This window comes from Mrakia frigida (genome assembly GCF_051309035.1).
Source record: "Mrakia frigida strain ATCC 22029 unplaced genomic scaffold BDY24scaffold_10, whole genome shotgun sequence".
NCBI lineage: Eukaryota > Fungi > Basidiomycota > Tremellomycetes > Cystofilobasidiales > Mrakiaceae > Mrakia > Mrakia frigida.
Genome location: NW_027481271.1, coordinates 674,295 through 689,378, shown reverse-complemented (window position 1 = coordinate 689,378; position 15,084 = coordinate 674,295). Strand labels below are relative to the sequence as shown.

Here is a 15,084-nt window from a genome sequence, read left to right as displayed (position 1 = left end):
GGTCAGTACGAGAAAGCAAGACGAAAGCAAGAGGGCGCAGACGACTCACGCCTCCATGAGGGACAAGAACGCGGTGTCGAAAGCGAAAGGAATCTCGATCTTGTAGGTGTTCTGTCCGAGGAAGAGCTCTCCGTCGTCGATAAGCTCGCAGATAACGAGACGGAAGACCTCTCCGAGGTAAAGACCGGCGATCATCTTCTCGAACGACTGAGGGAAGAAAAGGCACGACGAAGAACTAAGTCAGCTCAGGTCTTTCGACCCCTCTAACCTGAGAAGAAAGAAAAGAACATACCTGCTCGTGAGGCTTGTTGGAGGTCTCGTCGATGATGATATCGTACTTGGTCCTGGCTGAAAAAGAGAAAGAAAAGACGCGTCGAGAGAAGAACGTCAGCATTCGTCGCGCCTCTCTTTCGAACGAGTCGAGCTCGAATATCGAACTCACGCAGGTAAGTGTGCTCAAACGAGTCGAACGCTCCCCACTCGCAGTTGATAGCCATCTCCTGGCTGTCGGGCAATCCCAATCCCTTCATCTTGGGGATGTTGTCGACGGTCTCCATGTAGGCGGCGTTGCATCCGGTTCCGAAGATGACAGCGATCTTGGTGGCGGGGTCGACGTAGTTGGAGGCAATAAGAGCTCCAGTGGTGTCGTTGATGAGGGCAGAGAAGGTGATGGGGACGTTCTAAGGCAAGCGAGAAGGGGGAAACAGGTGAGCTCGAAGTTCGACGCGTCGAGGAAGTGAGTTGGGAAGCGGTTCCGACTCACAAATTTGACCAAAGAGTCCTTGAACATCTTGGCGACGTCCCTACCCTCGGTGTTGGGGTTTCCGAATCCCTTGGTCCATCGAATGAGGACTCCGTGATCGATTTTGTTTTGGCTGAAGAGGTCGCAAGAAACGAGCGTTAGCCAAGGAAGCTGGGGAAGGAGAGATCAAGAGGTCTAAGACTTACGCGCAGGGGTACGAGAACTGAGTTGGGAAACGTGGTTTCAAGCGGAATCGAAGATTAGCAGAGGCGAGGAGGCGACGAAGAAGACGCGAGGCAGAGAAAACTCACGGTGAAACCGAGAACCAAATCCTTCTTGTCCTCCGAGTGCTCGTCGATACCGAAGTGCTCCTTGATGAAGCTCTTGACACACTGAGCACAGAAGTCGAAGCTGGTAGAGTAAGAGAAACCGAAATGAAGGTGAGCTTCGAGTCTCGTGTGCGCGTTTCGCTCGACTCCTCTCCTCCTCTCTCGTTCCTCCTCGTCATTTCTGAGCTTGATATAGCTACTCACAGGGCAGCTCCATCCTCCTGCTTCTGCTCCTCAGTAAGACGGTACTTGGTCTGAGTGATCTCGAACTTTCCTCCTCCCTGGAGCGTAACGAAGCAGACTCGAAGATTGGTTCCTCCAAGGTCGAGAGCGATGAAGTCTCCGACCTCCTTACCGGTAGGGTACTGTGGGTAGAGAAGAAGCAACGGTCAGCGAAGATACTCGAGGATGAGGAGTGAGACTGGGGACGAACTCCGAAGACGTAGGTGGGGACTGGAGAAAGAAAGGCGAAGGAGGAAAAAGGTCAGCTTCCGTCGCGGTCGTTCCCTCCCTCGATTACCCCCGGCGTTGGGGTCAAAGTTGGACGAGATGGGGCAGAGCGAGAAAGAATAGTACTCACTCATAGGCTAGATGGAGTGTGTAAGAAACCAGGAAGTCTTGCAAGAGGATGAATACAACGTCGTGGCAGCAGCCAAGGGGAGGGCGAGAAAGAAAAGAAAGAGGGCGTACCACCGTCTGTCCTTCCTTCGCGAGTCCTTTGGTGAAGGCCTCCTGGAGTCCGGTCACGATGTGCTTCATCGTCTCGATAGGGACTGAAAGAACGAGCGAAGGGGAGAGAAGGATTAGTTGGTGGGGAGGGGAGGGAAGGGCCAAGAAGGGTCGGGAAGGGGAGGAAACAAACCGGTGAAGGCCTCCTTGTACTGAAATCGGAGGAAGGGAGCATATCGGTTCAGCTCCTTGATAAGGAAGGAGAGCAAGGAAGAGAGGATCTATATATACCTTTGCGAGATGATCAGCCATTCGAGCTTCCTTGAGGTGAGGGAACTCGTTCTCTTCTTGAGTCTGAACGGCGTGGGGAAGGAGGACGGCGAGCCAAAGATGGAAAAGGAACGAGAGGTCGAGAAACGAAGACGAAGAGAACACGCAGAGCACGGAAGGGAATGGAAGGAAGCGGTAGGAAACGAAGAGAGTCAGCTCTCTAGTAGTAGTACGGACGGGCTGCAGGGATTCAGGGAGGATGAAAAGGGCATACCCTTGTGTGGTAGGCTGAGCTTCCAGTTGAAGCAGCGGTTCCGCTTCCTCGTCGATGAGGAGTTGAAGCGCCCGAGCCGTGAGTGTTGCCTCTATCCAGGGAAGGGCGGTTGATGGTTTGTTCAGTGGTGGACTCAGGCATGATGGGCTGGAGGTATAGAGGAAGGGGGTAGGAGAGGGGTGTGAGATGGAAGTTGGGAGGGAAACGAGAGTTTCGAATCGAAAAGAAAGGTGGGTCCAACCCAAGAACATGCCGACTCAACTGCCGCTGGCCAACGTCACCTCCGATCAATTTTGGAAAAGTCCAACACCTTGGAAAAGCTTCATCTCTTCCTTCAATCTGCACGTGCCTGAAAGGAGAAGAAGAAAAAAGTCAAAGATCGGGGCCTTTTTCTCCCCGTCGCGAAGGAGAGGAACTCACGGTCCTTCCTTCCTCTGCTTCGAGAGACGACCTCAACCACCTCCTCTCCTTCTCCCTTCTCCCTTTCTCCTTCCCCTCCCCCCTTCCTTCAAGATGCGAGTGACCTCAGTACTGGGCATGCTGGGACTGAAATCTACGATGGTCGTGAGTTATTGATCCCCAGGAGCTCGTAGGATGCAGAGGAGAAGGGATTCGTCGACGAAGGAAACCTCTCGAGCTCACCTCTGTTCCTCTCCTTCCTCCTCCTTCCTCCCTCCAAAAAGGTCGCCGATAACTCGGGAGGCCTCATCGCCACCGTCATCGATGTCTGCAGGAAGAAAGCCTTTTCTCACGCTACCGTCGGTTCGTTCCATACTGTTTCTCTGTCGTTCGAGCTCAAAGTCCAAGCTGACCTCGCTCCTTCCCTTCCTCCCTCCCTTCTTCTCTTCCCCATCTTCCAGGAGACGAGGTCACCGTCGTCATCAAACGTGCACGACCCATCGCCGACGTTCCTAAAGATGCTCCCCTCCATGTCCTCAATGCTCAGCAACAGCGTGTACGACGAGGAGACGTCAAGCGAGCAGTGATCGTTCGGTGCGTCCCTCTTCCCTTGCCTCCCTCTCCCTCTCATCGCCCTGGCAGCTTGCCGTCGTGTCTCTAGTAGGCTTTCTTCTGATGAGTACCATCCAGTCTGCTGACCACGTTCCGTACCTCTTCTCGCTTCTCCCTCCGTCCTCAACAGAACTCGAAAGGAGATCCTGCGTCCAGATGGTCGAAAGATCCGTTTCGACGACAACGCCTGCGTCCTTCTCAACTTCAAGGGAGAGATGCTGGCTTCGAGAGTGAACGGGATCGTTGGAGCAGAGCTGAAGAAGTCGGGGAGGTGGGGAAAGCTGCTGAGTATGGCTCCTAAGGTGAGTCTTGAATCGTTCTCCTTCCCTTCCCTTTCTCCCTTCCTTCCGTCCTTCTTCTCACTTTCTCTTTCTACGAGGCGAGAAGGGAGGCTGAGAACCGTCGACGCGAAGAGATCGGAGTAGAAGCTCACCCCTCTTCTTCTTACGATTCTACAGGTGCTGTAAAGGAGCTGGGAGCTTTCGATTCGGACTCGAGCTCGGAAACCAGCGGAGGAGGTCCTGAAGGGAGAGCTCTCCTCGAAGCTGTAAAAGGCCAAGCTGGATGCATACATAACAAAAAGGGACAACTAGGTACTCTCTGAAATGATTTTTAACCCTCTCTGGATCGCATGATGGTGGAAAGAGAGGTTGGGTTGGGTTGGGGAGGAGGAGGAGGGGTGGGCGAGCTTCGACGTCTCGGTCCCAGCTCTGGTTCGCTTGACTCGAAGCGATGATGGGTATGGTTTTGGATTCGCTGCTACTGAAGGTGAGTCTCCCTTTTGGTGTCTGGTTCGTCTTCGAGCTTCCTTCCTTCGTTTAAAACTCGTCGGGCTGATCACCTCAGTTTTCGCTTCCTCCCGCGTTCTCTCGTCCTCCTCTTGCAGGTTTTCACTGCCGCTTTCTCGTGAACTGTCCTCCTCGACACCGTCTGTACGCCTTACTCTCATCCCTACCAGCATCTTGCCTTCTCCTTGTTGGAATGGACCAAGGTCGCCTCTTTGAAACGCGTCGAGGTGCTTCGGATCCTGCTCCTTCCTTCGGCGGAAACAGTGAGATGCGGGGAAACGGAGGATGCAGTGCGAGAAGTTGATGGAAGAGGCATATGGTGTAGTGAGTCAGATTTTCTCCGTTCCGCGGCGCAGAGGAGAATAAACGAAGGAAAGAAGGACGAGAGTGAGTTCACGACGGAGAAACGAGAGCCTCGGCTCGATTCGAGTTGCGTTTGATAGCAGAAACGGAGGCTGATTACGCCCCTGGGTCCCTGGATCAAGAGGCTTTCCAGGGATAGGGCAGGGAGGGTCTGGGAAGGAAGGAAGCGTCGTCTTCCATAGTTTCTCCGGCGCGACGTAACTCTTTCCCTTTGATTTTTCCTCCCCTCTGAATGGGAAGAGGCCTTCTTCGTATTGGAGTCCTCAAGATCCGTTGTGCATATTTTGCTCTATCTCTTCTTCTGCCTAGCAAACGAAATCGAAAACGAAAGATGGGCTGATCAGGACCGGCTTCTCGATTCCTTCCCTCTCCGGTCTCAGAGGCAATCAAAAAAGCCTCGCGAGAAAGAACGCTCGCTCCCCCCCCCCAAGCCCTTGCCCGCTGACCTCGCGCTGGTCCGTAGGGTAGCCCAGCGACGCACGGAGAAACTGTGAGCTCGATTCTCCGCATCTTGATCCAACTAAAAAGAAGGAGAGAGCCCTTCCTCTTTTCTCTCATATCCACCATCTGCTTCCAACCCCCTAAACCCTCTTTCTTTCGAGCATACAAGATCGACAAGCAAGCCATGTCCGATATCGAAGACAAGAAGGAGCATCAGGCCGTTCACGAGGAGTACTTGGGTGAGGGAAGGAAGGGAGAGGTCGAGGTTCAGAAGGTCTTCAGTGAGTTTGTGTTTCTCGCCTCTCTTTTCTCTCTTGGCTCTCGACTCGAGGTGTAGGTAGAGCTGTGGGAGAGTGAGCTGTTTGCATCCCGATGCTCAGTATGTAGCAGGGAAGGATGCAGCGAGGAGGGAGGGACATCAGAGCGTTCGTCGCCCCGAGTCGTAGCGGCAGCCATCCGGCCCAGCTTCTTCTTCCGTTCAATTGCTTTGGCTGACTATTTTTCCCCTGCTTCTTACTCTGAACAGACGCCGCGTGAGTTCGATCAAACTTTCTCGACGCGTACATCTTCCTCGATTGCCTCACGAAGGTCTACGAGCGACGTCGAACTTCGATCGTCGGTTCTTGCTTCTCACGCGCATATACTCACTCATTTCGCTCCTTCTCTTCTCTCTTCCTCTGCTTTTCACCTCAGCTACGCGGCTGCCGTCAAGACCGATGCTGTCAACCCCAGGTCTCGAGGTACGTCGCGTCTATAGGCCTCGAGGGACGCGTCGAGATTTCGACGACGAGGGCTGACTTTCCGTTCATCTCTTCGTTCCTATTCCCCAGAATCCATCATTCTCTACCTCTGCTGTGGAGTCTCGTTCCTTTGCGCTTGCGCTAACGGATACGACGGGTCTTTGATGACGGTTCGTCTCTCCTCTCTCACGCTGCAAACCTCCTCAAGGACTCGTTCGAAGTGAAAGGGCCTTCTCTGACGCCTCCCTTGGTGACTATCTCCTTCCAGTCGATTCTCGCCATGCCATTGTAAGCTTCGAATCCTCTTCAAGTACCCGAGAAAACCGAATGATTGACCTGGCCGTCCTCCTTTGCTCTCGTCGATCTTTCATCTCTTCAGCTTCCAGGACACCTTCCGATCCGGAACTACTGGAAGCACCGTCTCTCTCAGTGAGCTCCTTCTGATCTATAAATCCACAAGCCATACCTCCATGCTAACTCTCTCCCTTTTCCCTTTCCAGTTTTCTCGATCTGTTCGTAACTTCCTCCTTGCCCTGATCTTTCGCCCATCTTTCCTCCTCGAGCTGACTCTTCTCTCCTCTTCAACCCTCTCATTATACAGACACCGTCGGAAGTATGGTCGGAGCTTTCTCTGCCGGTCCTATCGCTGATCGATACGGTCGACGAGTTGGTCAGTGTCTCATTTTTCGTCGCGTCGTCGCTCGTTCACTCCTCCTGCTCTGACCTTAGATTCTCTCCATCTTTTTCTACCCATCAGGAATGTTCTGTGGAGGCTGCGTCATCATTCTCGGTTCTATCATCATCTCGTCCAGCTACAAGATGCCTCAACTCGTCGTTGGACGATTCGTTCTCGGTTGGGGAATCTCGTGAGCTTGACCTTTCCTTCCTCTTTATACATCTTTGTAGCTAACTCCCTGCTCTCTTTAGTATCATGACGGTCGCTGCTCCATCGTACTGTGTCGAGATTGCTCCTCCCAACTGGAGAGGACGAATGGTCGGAATTTGTTCGTCCTCTTTCTTTCCTTCCTCTCTTTTTTTGGCTTCATGGACTGACTCTTTGATCACGTCCTCTCTTATCTTTGGTAGACAGCTGTGGTTGGTTCGGGGGCAGTGTGCCTGCTGCTGGTGAGTCTCTCTCTGTCGTTGTGGAAAGATGGACGCGTCGAGCTGACTTGGAATTATTTTCTTCCCTTTAGCCGTTTGCTTTGGAACTCAATACATCAATGGCCCTATGTCTTGGAGGCTTCCTTTAATTCTGCAGTGTGTCCCAGCTACAGTCGTATTGGTTGCTGTCTTTTTCATCCGTGAGTCTTCTTTTTGAGAGCCAAGTTGGGATTTTTTTTCTCTCAACTCACGCCGGATTTGGCTTCCATTCCTTTTCGAACAGCCGAGTCCCCACGATGGCTCCTCGCCAACGGACGTGATGAAGAAGCCAAAGCCTTCCTCGTTCGATTCCACGGCAACAAGAACCCCGATTCGTCGATGGTCGCTCTCGAATGGCAAGAGTTCAAGGAGAACATCGCTCTCGATGGATCCGATAAGAGGTGGTGGGGTAAGTAACGCTTCTCGATCTCGATGCATAGAAGCGATTCAGAATGGAGCTGACCGTCCTTCTCTCCTTCACCAGACTACCGTCCCCTTTTCAACTCCTCGAACGGACGATGGAGGATGACCTGCGTGCTCTTGATCTCGATTTTCGGACAGGTTCGTTCTCTCTCTTTCCACTTTGAGTTCTAAAACGAAGTCGTGAAGGGGGAGAAGAAAGGGGGGACGAGACGAGAGAAGTTCGTTCGAGTTCGAGATCTGACGCGTCGTGTTTTGTTTCTTTCCCTTTTCACAGTTCTCTGGAAACGGACTCGGATACTTTAACACTGGTTAGTGCTGCTTCAAAATCTCTTACCGGTGTCCCCATGCTGACGTCTCCAAATCTCTCTCGCAGTCATCTACAACAACCTCGGGTGCGTCTTCGTCTCCCTCTTCCCCTTCTCGTTCTTTTCGAGCTGATCCTCTTTCCTTTCCTCTTCCTTTCCTCCCTTCAGATATACTGACGTCGCTACTCAGCTCGGTCTCAACCTCGCGAACCAAGTCGCTAATGCCGTCTGCGCTGTTACGGCTGCCTTCCTTTCCGACCGAATGCCTCGACGCCCCGTCCTCATCTACGGAACCCTCCTCTCTGCCGTCTTCCTCCTGATCAACGCGGTTCTGGGTCTCATGTGGGCTCGACGTACGTCAAATCTTCTTCGTCGAGTCTTGACTGGACTGGAAACTACAATTGACGCTCTTTCCCCTTCTTCGACTGAACACGACTGAACAGAGTCTCACACCGTCGGTGCTGACGGAAATCCCATCTACGATTCGCCAAACCTTGCTCTCGGTCAGGGAGCTCTTGCTGCCTACTTCCTGTTCAACGCTACCTTCTCCTTCGCGTGAGTCTGCAACTTTCCTTTGCCGTCGTCGAGAAACGGAGACGCGTCGTCGGGCCTCGTCCTCTCTCGAGCCAACTGACGTGACCTTCCCCTCCAATCCTTTCTAGTTACACTCCTCTCCAAGGAGCATACCCTGCCGAATGCCTCGAGTCGACTGCTCGAGCAAAAGGAATGGCACTTTCAGGAGTCATCGTCTCCGCAATTGGTTTCATCAGTAAGTTGTCCTCCTTCCTCTCTGCTTTTCTCCAAATTTTCTCTAAACCCGTTGACTGACATGTTCCCCTTGACTCCTTTCTTCTCGACTTTCAGATCAGGTTCGCCTCTCCTCTCCCCCTCTTCCTTTCCCGCGTCCTCAACCTCTGTTGACTTTTTGTTCTCGCTCTCCTTCTGCAGTTCGCGGGGCCAATCGCTCTCGGGAACATCAAGAACCTCTATGTCTTCGTATTTGTGGGTTGGGACACTGTCGAGGCTCTGATCTGGTATCTTTGCTGCGTTGAAACTCGTTCGTCTTCCCGCACTGTAAACGCTTTCGCGTCTGGGACTGACCTTCGTTTCTCTTTGCTTCTTCTCTTCTTCCATCAGAGGGTCGAACGCTCGAGCAACTGGATGTGATCTTCAGCGCTCCTTACCCCGTCAAAGCTTCCAAGCAACTCGACACTGTGAGTTAAAGCTCGAGTCGTCGTCAACGCGTCCTAACTTTCCTTCCTCTTTCTTTCGCTAGATCGCCGTCACCCACACTCCCGACGGACACGTTCAGGTCATCGAAGAAGTGGAAGCATAGCTAGCATCTGCATAGCTACTTCTCTTTCTGCTCTTTCTCTTCCCTTTCCGTCTTCTCTCTCTTCTCAGGGTTTTTCGCTTCGTGCTCACGTCTTTCGTCCTCTCCTGCCTCTTTAACGTTGCCTCTTCGCTAGATCAGATTCTAGGTGCATCCTTCTTCTACAGTTGACATGTCCATAGCTTCTCAATCGATTCTACTGCTTAGTTCTCGCCCAGATCGTCATGAAACGAGAGCAAAGACCAGTGAACTCGCGAGGGAAAGAGGAAAAAACACACCGACTCCCCGATTCATTCTTACCCAATCAGCAGACTCGAACCAGTCCTTATTATCGATTTCTAACTCTTTGAATTCTAATAATGACGGAAATCGATAAGAAGGACTGGTCGCAAACTCGGCGGGTTTCGCTGAAGCCCCCTCCCCGAGGGGGGTCATTTTTGCCTCACCTCCTTCGATTTCGATAAAAATTGTACGAGCCCTAGTAGATACTGATTCGAGTACTTGGGTGAAATTTCAGCCCAAGTTGTTCAGAAGGGAGGCGAAAAATCGACAGTGAAAGCTCCCAGAGAAACCCCGTGCGGTGCGAGCTCGTCCAAGCGAGCTGAAGCTCACCTTCCTTCTCCCCTTCAACGTCGACAAGCTCTTTTTCTCAGCCTCAACTACAGTAAATAATGTCATCTGAGGCGAAAGGAGGAAGACTGACGGCTCCTACGGTCGGAAAGTTGAGGAGAAAAGGGTTCCTTCCTTCAACCTCGTGTGAGAGAGAAGCTAGAGACATGGCGAGGAGATTTTTGAGCGTCCCAAAGGAGCTGAGATGGGTGGATGTACTCTAGGAGTTGGTGGGAGTGATTTTAGATGGGGTTCCTCAGCGGAAAAAAGAGCTTGTTGACGTTGAAGGGGAGAAGGAAGGTGAGCTTCAGCTCGCTTGGACGAGCTCGCACCGCACGGGGTTTCTCTGGGAGCTTTCACTGTCGATTTTTCGCCTCCCTTCTGAACAACTTGGGCTGAAATTTCACCCAAGTACTCGAATCAGTATCTACTAGGGCTCGTACAATTTTTATCGAAATCGAAGGAGGTGAGGCAAAAATGACCCCCCTCGGGGAGGGGGCTTCAGCGAAACCCGCCGAGTTTGCGACCAGTCCTTCTTATCGATTTCCGTCATTATTAGAATTCAAAGAGTTAGAAATCGATAATAAGGACTGGTTCGAGTCTGCCCAATCAGTAGGAGATGGAAAACGACAGCACAGCTTCGAATCAGTCACAGCTGCACTGTAGAGGCCGCATAGATAGGGGTGAATTCAAGCGACGCGTCCGCCGCTCTCTCGCGCTCTTACGACTCAAACTTCTCTCTCCGACATTGATGGGTACGTCGCAGGTACGAAAAGGCTTTTCGCCATCCCCAGAAGATTCTGATAGGCCGAGGTGGTATCCGGAATGAACGGAGTCGAGGTCCTTCACCGACGCGTCGTCCTTCCTCTCAGGATTCAAAACGCAAGAAGTTGAGAATCTCATCAAACCCACTCCCACATCGGTTAACCTTTACCTTCCTCTCTACGTTTCTCATCGCTCCCACTCCCTTGACGCGACCGATCAACTTTCGAACGAGACGAGCACGCTCTTCTTTCAACGGAGGGAGGAGCGAACGAAGCTCAACCTTCTTTCTTCTCTGCTTCTCTTCGTCCTCCTCTCTCCTCGCCGCTAAGCCCAGTACATCCTCAGCTCTCTCTCTCAGAGTTAGAGCAGAACGAGATCCGCCGTTTCTCTCGAATCTCATGCTCGCTCTCCCTCGCCCATCTCATCTCGTTCTCGCCCTCCTCGTTGGCTTCCTTTTTTCTTCCTCCCACTCTTCTATACCTCCCTTTCCTCTCAAACGACCTTTTAGACTCTCCACTAGAGCAGAACCGAGATCGGCCCTCTTCAGCTCGCTCTTTCGACGCGTTCCGTCTCCTCCTCTGACTCTCCCTCCTCTCGCACACGCTTTCGCTCTCTGTTCTTTTCTTCTTCTTGATATCCTAGAATCTCCATTTTGAAAGCTTCCACCTTCTCAGCAAGAAACTCCAGAGTGTTTCCTCCCTTTCAACAGAGTCGGGTTTGGGCCAAACAACGAAGCGAGGGCGACGCGCTCGTGTCTGAGCTCTCTTTTGGCAACCTCTATTCTTCGTTCCGCATTTCTTGAGCGCTCGGTATGTTTTGAGCTCTTTGGAGCACTCTGGAGAAACTTTCAGATCTTCAAGGGGTCGAGAGGGTGGCATTCCTTGACGACGAATTCCGACGTTTCCCTCTCCTTTCACCTTTCACTCCTTCACCTTCCAACCGTCACCACCTCCCTCCTCTTCTTCTTCTTCCCGCTCGCTTCTCTCCTCGCAGCTCGCCACTATGGACCTCTCCTCCTCTTTTTATCGGCCTTCTCGCTCCTAGCAACTTCTACTCGCTCCCAGGACTGCACTCGAACCAGCGGTTCTCGTCGAGCTCGTCCTCCGCTTCTTTCTCTCCCCTCTTGCTTCGGACTGGAGAGGAGCGGCGAGGAAGATTTTCTCGATTCAAGACCTCTCGAACACCTATACCCGTGAGTCTGACTTTCTCTTCGCTTCTCTCTGGGAGAGCAGCTCAGCTTCGTCAAAAAGAAGGAAACGGTCGAGCTCACCTTCTTCTTTCCCTCGTTTCCCTCAAACCTCTCGCCCAGCCGTCTCCCTTCAGCTCTCCCTCTCCTCGCCAGGATCTCCAGCGACTCTGTATATACGCTGCTCTCCACCAACCACCACTCCAGACGTCCTTCGTCTTTCCTATCGACGCTGAAGGCTCTTTCGACCTCGACCTCGACCTCGACCTTCCTCCTCTCCTCCTTCCCACGGTCTCGCCAGCTTCGTTCACTCGAATCTCGTTGCATCGAGTTCGCAATAACTCTCTTCGTAAGTAAACTCTCTCTTCTTTCATCTCGCTGCAGAGGATTGTTGTTCGTTGGGCGTCTGGAGTCGGCAGAGAGAGCTCGACGGAAAGGAGGAGTCGAACGAACGAGCTGACCTCTTCCTTCTTTCTTCTTGATCTTCTCTACCCAGATCTTCAATCCTCCAACTCATCAACGACCTCCTCTTGGTCTTCCTGGCGTCCTTTCCAGTTCGGTTCAACGATCCTTCTCGATTCAGCTCGAACGAGCTCCTTTCCTCCTCCTCGTTGGGTTCGCTCTCGAGAGGCCGGAAGGGACAGGACGGGGAGAGGAAGATTTTCATCGAGGAGAGCGCATAGACACGTCGTGAGTCTCTTTTTTCGTCTTCGCTTCTCTCTGGCGTTCTATACAGGGACGGAGGAGCTCAGCTTTGTCGAAGGAAGGAAAACGGTCGAGCTCACCTTCTTCCTTTCCCTCCTTTCCTTCTCTTTCTCCTTCGTCTCACTCAGCTCTCCCTCTCTTAGCCAGCAGTTCTGCGACTCTACATTTAATCAGCTCTCCAACAACCAAGATTTCGGGACCTTCCTCCTTCCTCGCTATCGACGATGGACGATCCCTCGACTTTGACCGTCCCTCCTACTTCTCCTTCCGACGGTCCCTCCAGCTCCCGTTCGCTCGAGTCTCGTTTTATCGAGCTCTCGATAGCTCTCCTTTGTAAGTCAACTCTCTATCCTTTTGCCTTCTCACGAAGGGATGTGTTCGTTCGGGCCCTCGGAGAGCTCGAACGAAGGAAGAGTCGAACGAGCGAGAGCTGACCTCTCCCTTCCTTCGATCCCTCTCGTCCTCGCTTTTCCTCTCTCTCTCTCTCTCTCTCTCTCTCAGATCCTCGCCTCCCACGATCGACTACTCCCTCTTCGCCTTCTCTTCGGTTGCCCTTCCCAGTTCGGTCCAACTCTTCTTCTCGATTCAAGCTCAAACGAGGTCGCCGTCGGTCAGCTTCGACGCCAGGGACTCGCTCTCGCTTGGATGTATGCGGTCAGGGAGAGGAGGAGGAAGGGAACAGCGGTCCTGATTGGAGAGAGAAGAGTCGGGCGTTCCTGTGAGTACAGTTTCTTGCTCTGGTTCGAGTGGTAGATCGATGGTGCGAGGAGGGAGGGGGGGAGGAGAGGAGCTCACGTTCGAGCTTCGAGAACGAGTTCTCAAGGGGGAGACTGTTCTCGAGGTGGAGGAAGGCAGCTTGGGATGCGGGAAGCGAGGCAGGATGGCGGGAGAAGGGGCAGCCCTGTTTTCGATACGTTTTTCTTCGTTTTTCGGAGGAGTCGGAGCGATCAAATGGAACTGCCAGAGATCAAGGCTGCAAGCGTCATCTTCTCGTTTAGGGAAAGTTTGAGATGGACCAGGAGACATGTTCCGTGAACAAGGGAAGAAAGGGAAGCTTCTGGATAGTTGGGAAACACGCAACGTGGACGCGTCGATCTCGGTTTCACCACGCTGCTTTCCGGGAACTGAGAGGGGGAAGATTATCAAAGCACACAAGGGACGATTCAGTCTACGAGAGTCGACTCAACCAACTTTTAGCAGATTTCACTCTCTACACCGGCCAGGGCGCGTCCTCCTCCTCTTCAACCCACGATTACTACATCAACCCTGCGCACATTTTCATCTTTCTTTTCGTTTTCCATGTCTTCTAGTCTGTAGCTTTCGAAGGGTATAGCTTACATCCCTCTACAACGCGTATCAAATTTGACGAAAAAATGAGGATTTTCGAGGTCGATTTTCTCATTCCCCTGAGAGGCACTGACGCTGAAACTGCTACCCCATAGGCTTCTCGAACAGGGCTACCCGCTCGAACAATCCGTTGGTTGATATTCGCAAATGTGAAGGAAATCAAGCTCCTCCAGAGGAGACATGTCGTCGCTTTTCTCTCGCTCTTCTCTCTCTTTCCTTCTGCCCGCTTCGTTCTCTCGGGTTCAAAGGGACTTTCAAGCTTTTACTTCTTCGCCAGGAGACTCCATAAAATTCGACTAAACTATTCAGTAGCACTCACAAACCCCCCTCGTTCCAGCCCACTGAGTACAGACTGGGTCGTGCTCGCAGAACTCGCGAGGCAACCCACAATGGCCGCATTCGACCCACTGAATACATCCTATCCTGCCCTTATTCTCCTTCGAGGTCTCCATGTAGGTGTGGAGAGGGTTGATGCACCTGCGATGACCACATCCGTGAGAGACCTCGATTTTGTTCGATGACGTCGAGTAGAGGGTGGGAGAGACGGCGGCAGCGATTCGGTGGAGTGCAATCCTTCCGATTCCCTGGAAACAACGGAATGGGTTGAAGGAGAGAGAGAGAGAGAGTTAGTAAAGGAAGAGGGAGGGAAAGGGAGAGAGAGAGAGAGAGAGTGGTTTGAACTTACTCCTTGAATGGTGATATCGAAGTAGACGTAGTCCTTGTTCGCACAAAGCTCAGGGAGGGTGAGCCTGTGTTCTCCTGGTGTTCCGTACATGGCGAGTTGGCAGGCCTGGTGTTGTCGTCGTTTTCTGGGAAAGGGGAGAGGGAGAGGGTTCAGCGAGGGAGACGCGTTGAGCTTCGTCGGACGCGTCGAGAGACTCACTGCGCTCCGAGGAAGGCGAAAGTTGCGTACGGCCTATCAGCACAAGCGTCAACGAGCTCCTGGTGGGAACTCCAGTTCTTGGTGGTGAGGAAGGTTCGCATCTCCTTTCCGACGGTGGGATCGTTGATGAAGTGCTTTCCGTAGACGGTGGCGGGAGCGAAGGCGGAGTTGTTGTGAGGTAGGTAGGGGGCAGGGTTGTTTTCTGATGTGAGAGGGTAAGACTGTAGAGGGTCAGTTGAGGGAGGGGAGGGATAATTTGAAGAAGAAGGAAGCGACGACGACGCGCCGCCCTCTTTCGGTGTTGATGTCGAGAGATCGGTGGGTCAAACTCACCTTCACCACCTTCAGCTCTCTCAGTATCTGTGAAACAAATTACATTGGTCAGGAAAGAGATCGAAAGGAAAGAAAGGAAATGAGAACGGACAAACCTCCAGCACGAATCTGTCCGAGCGAGTCGGAGACGGCTTGAACGACGGATCCCAACTCCACCTCAGCAGCGTTTACGGGGAGACCTGAGAACGCATGATAGGTGAGTTATCAAGGAGAAGATAAGGAGAAACGAAACAGAATGTGAGGAGGAGAAGGAGGCAGGAGGTCAACGATCGCGAAGGTCGGGCAGAAAGGCTGAAGGCAAAAGAGACTGAAAGAAACTCACCAGGGATTAGACTCAGGAAGGAGAAGAGTGGAATCGAGAAATCGTCAACTGAGGCGAAGAGGGAGACCATACGAGTTGAAGTCAGCTCTAATTTCTATCAGAG

At 52.5% G+C, this 15,084-nt stretch overlaps 4 protein-coding genes across 4 annotated transcripts; 2 read left to right on the top strand and 2 right to left on the bottom strand.

The window, feature by feature from the left end:
- Positions 1-2,054, bottom strand: BDY24DRAFT_385003 (hexokinase-domain-containing protein). The gene is made up of 9 exons (XM_076639898.1): positions 1,652-2,054; positions 1,505-1,524; positions 1,276-1,436; positions 1,054-1,153; positions 949-965; positions 764-875; positions 443-680; positions 293-348; positions 1-207 (listed from the first exon to the last, which is right to left on the bottom strand). The coding sequence occupies exons 1-9, from the start codon at positions 1,653-1,655 to the stop codon at positions 46-48; spliced, it is 870 nt and encodes a 289-aa protein (XP_076498074.1). The 5' UTR covers positions 1,656-2,054; the 3' UTR covers positions 1-45.
- Positions 2,055-2,797: 743 nt separating this feature from the next.
- MRPL38 (mitochondrial 54S ribosomal protein uL14m MRPL38) lies at positions 2,798-3,918 on the top strand (the record flags this gene model as incomplete). The annotated part of the gene is made up of 5 exons (XM_076644517.1): positions 2,798-2,848; positions 2,968-3,046; positions 3,145-3,277; positions 3,426-3,597; positions 3,754-3,918. The coding sequence occupies 5 exons, from the start codon at positions 2,798-2,800 to the stop codon at positions 3,760-3,762; spliced, it is 444 nt and encodes a 147-aa protein (XP_076498073.1). The 3' UTR covers positions 3,763-3,918.
- A 1,038-nt stretch (positions 3,919-4,956) lies between these two features.
- On the top strand, positions 4,957-9,044 carry BDY24DRAFT_384990 (general substrate transporter). The gene is made up of 23 exons (XM_076639897.1): positions 4,957-5,168; positions 5,414-5,420; positions 5,581-5,627; positions 5,718-5,797; positions 5,896-5,915; positions 6,007-6,056; positions 6,128-6,139; positions 6,229-6,297; positions 6,385-6,493; positions 6,555-6,631; positions 6,714-6,752; positions 6,824-6,931; positions 7,015-7,179; positions 7,255-7,331; positions 7,468-7,501; positions 7,567-7,585; positions 7,667-7,851; positions 7,942-8,053; positions 8,161-8,266; positions 8,302-8,304; positions 8,444-8,555; positions 8,636-8,712; positions 8,775-9,044. The coding sequence occupies exons 1-23, from the start codon at positions 5,072-5,074 to the stop codon at positions 8,832-8,834; spliced, it is 1,665 nt and encodes a 554-aa protein (XP_076498072.1). The 5' UTR covers positions 4,957-5,071; the 3' UTR covers positions 8,835-9,044.
- A 4,477-nt stretch (positions 9,045-13,521) lies between these two features.
- BDY24DRAFT_420470 (uncharacterized protein) lies at positions 13,522-15,051 on the bottom strand (the record flags this gene model as incomplete). The annotated part of the gene is made up of 6 exons (XM_076644006.1): positions 13,522-14,027; positions 14,129-14,252; positions 14,327-14,528; positions 14,660-14,686; positions 14,755-14,838; positions 14,982-15,051. The coding sequence occupies 6 exons, from the start codon at positions 15,049-15,051 to the stop codon at positions 13,749-13,751; spliced, it is 786 nt and encodes a 261-aa protein (XP_076498071.1). The 3' UTR covers positions 13,522-13,748.
- Positions 15,052-15,084: the final 33 nt, after the last annotated feature.